At 41.9% G+C, this 2,288-nt stretch overlaps 1 protein-coding gene across 1 annotated transcript in view; it reads right to left on the reverse strand.

Annotated features, from left to right (window-relative positions):
* Positions 1-510: 510 nt before the first annotated feature.
* The window catches only part of ndufa10 (NADH:ubiquinone oxidoreductase subunit A10), a gene marked incomplete at its 3' end in the record, with an annotated part of 3,094 nt that continues 1,316 nt past the window's right edge, over positions 511-2,288 (reverse strand). Inside the window, 3 exon segments of the mRNA XM_014031050.1 lie at positions 511-597; positions 690-905; positions 977-1,145. Of these exon segments, the coding sequence (XP_013886504.1) occupies positions 511-597; positions 690-905; positions 977-1,145 (472 nt within the window).

Here is a 2,288-nt window from a genome sequence, read left to right on the forward strand (position 1 = left end):
TTTCATGTGTTTTTAACTGCTTTCATTCTTGATGGAAACAAACTGAGCTGCTCTGCAGGAAACATTTGATACAAAGAAAGTTTGACTTCAATCAAACCAGGTTTGACTAAAAACAGGANATTTTACAGTTAAAATATATGTTTACCTAATAAAGTCTAATGTTACAACTAATCTGGGATCCCTTTAAGAAGTTGGCAACACTACTTGCAACACGCAACAAAAAGCACGACCCGCCCTGCTTTGCTCTGACTGGTTAAAATCATGGCTTTGGTTGATTTATTTTTTGAAAGCAGCATCAGTTTAATCCCTGTATATTGACTAAATTGGATGATTTAAACAAGTGTTTTTCATTTTTACAGATGACAAAATAGCATCCTGGCCAGATTCCAAAAATCAGCGATCAGTCATGGCAACAACAATGTTTCAGTGTTGCACAGGAACCATTTACTGTGGTTTTACTTGGTAAAGTTGCAGAAGTATTTTGTGATTGAAGACTTATTAATTACTTACACTCCTTCCGGATGTAGCCCTGTTTAAACATGGCATCCAGGAAGACAAAGTCACTGAAATGAGACCGCTCCAGGATCACTCCTTGGCCTTTAAAAAAAAGGTTCAGGAGAAAGATCAGACACTGCATCGTCAACAAAAGCTTATCTGCAGCTGATGAAAGCTGTGTTTTTCTGTGGTACCTGTGCAGAGCAAGTGTTCAAGGGCATCAGAGTACTGCATCAGCCTCATGAGGTACATCCACAGCTGCAACCTGTAGCTGTTCCCATCTGGAGCTTTGGGGTCCAAGTAAAACTTCTCCAGACTRCACATACCATTGAAATCCTGATGGAGGGGCTCCTTCTCCCCGTTGACCCTGTCCATGTAATGAGTGTCAGCTTCAGGCATGTACAGCATCCCTGTGGAAACACAAACCAGTTCCTCAGAGGTGGGAAACACCAGCTGAGTGCACCAGTGAGGAGGTCATTACCTAGTTTGTCAGCCAGTTTCTGGGCCAGCGCTCCTTTTCCTGACGACAAGTTACCTTCCACAGTGAAGATTTTACTGTACGTCTTAAACTTTGGAAGGATCCTTTCACCCAGGATGTAGGCCCAGAAGCCATACATCAGGCTTCTCGACGAGCTCGTATGAACACTCGCCTGTGTGACAGAAACAAGATGAGGAGACACACGCCGGAGAAAAGGGAGCAAAAAAATAAATAAATTTAAAACCCTGACATTTTGAAGTCAACCCAAATTCAGACAGCCACCAAACACAACTGATTATATAACATCATCATAATAGCCTATTTGCCACGGTCATTAATGACGTATTTCCGGTAAAATTCTTGCCACGTTCCTCTCTTCCACTTCCTGCTTACTGCCTATGTTTTTAGCGTTAGCTMCTAGAACTAGTCTATGAAAAAGTCACAAAAGTTAAAGCATCTGTGATCTACTGGTATAAAACATGAGTTCTGTTGTGTGTCGTTGTGTCAACTAACCATCAGGTACGATCAGTAGTTAGTTTTTATCCATTTTCCTCTTGATGAGGAGGTGACAGCAGAGGATCATAGCATCACAGGGAAAACTTATCTTTAAAAGCTCACGCTTGTGTTTGTAATCAGCATTTCTAACCTGAGGATATTCAAGAACTGCCATCAGAAATGAGAAGACGGAGGTTACAAAAGGGAAATGTACATTTATCCCCTTTTACTGCCAAGACGAGAGAGGAAAGACCTCCTCCAGAGGACAGCTAGCAGGAAGCTAGCAGCAGCCGGTACAAAGGTAGGTGTGTGCGCGTTTGTGTATATGAAATGTTTTTATGCAACTTTGTCATGAGTTTTATGCAAAAGTAAAACCTTGTTTTAGAGTGTATATTACAACGTAGACTAAAGCCGAGTGACGAGCCGAGTGACGAGCCCACCCCCCACCCCTCCTGAGCACTGACAGCAGCAGAACCTCGGCCTGATAATCATTACGTTTTCAGTTCAGTAACGTCGGGGGAAAACGATCCAAACCATACAAGTAGCCCATCAATTTAAAGCCCAGACTCTGCTCTTTCCAACAATATAAGTGTCACAGCTCTACGTGAAAAATTCACAGAACAAGCAGCTACGGAATAGTGAAAAAGGCTAAATTCTGGAACCATAAACATGAACGTCTCCTTTGTTTTTATGGCTTTTATCCATTTTGGAGTGATTTTTTTTTTCCACTTGGCTGGACCTGTACGTCTCCTGTGTTAATGTTGGTACATGTAATATGCTAATCCAACCCATTCTCACTCCCAAGTCGTCACATATTGAC

This window comes from Austrofundulus limnaeus, unplaced genomic scaffold (assembly GCF_001266775.1).
Source record: "Austrofundulus limnaeus strain Quisiro unplaced genomic scaffold, Austrofundulus_limnaeus-1.0 Scaffold1170, whole genome shotgun sequence".
Taxonomy (NCBI): domain Eukaryota; kingdom Metazoa; phylum Chordata; class Actinopteri; order Cyprinodontiformes; family Rivulidae; genus Austrofundulus; species Austrofundulus limnaeus.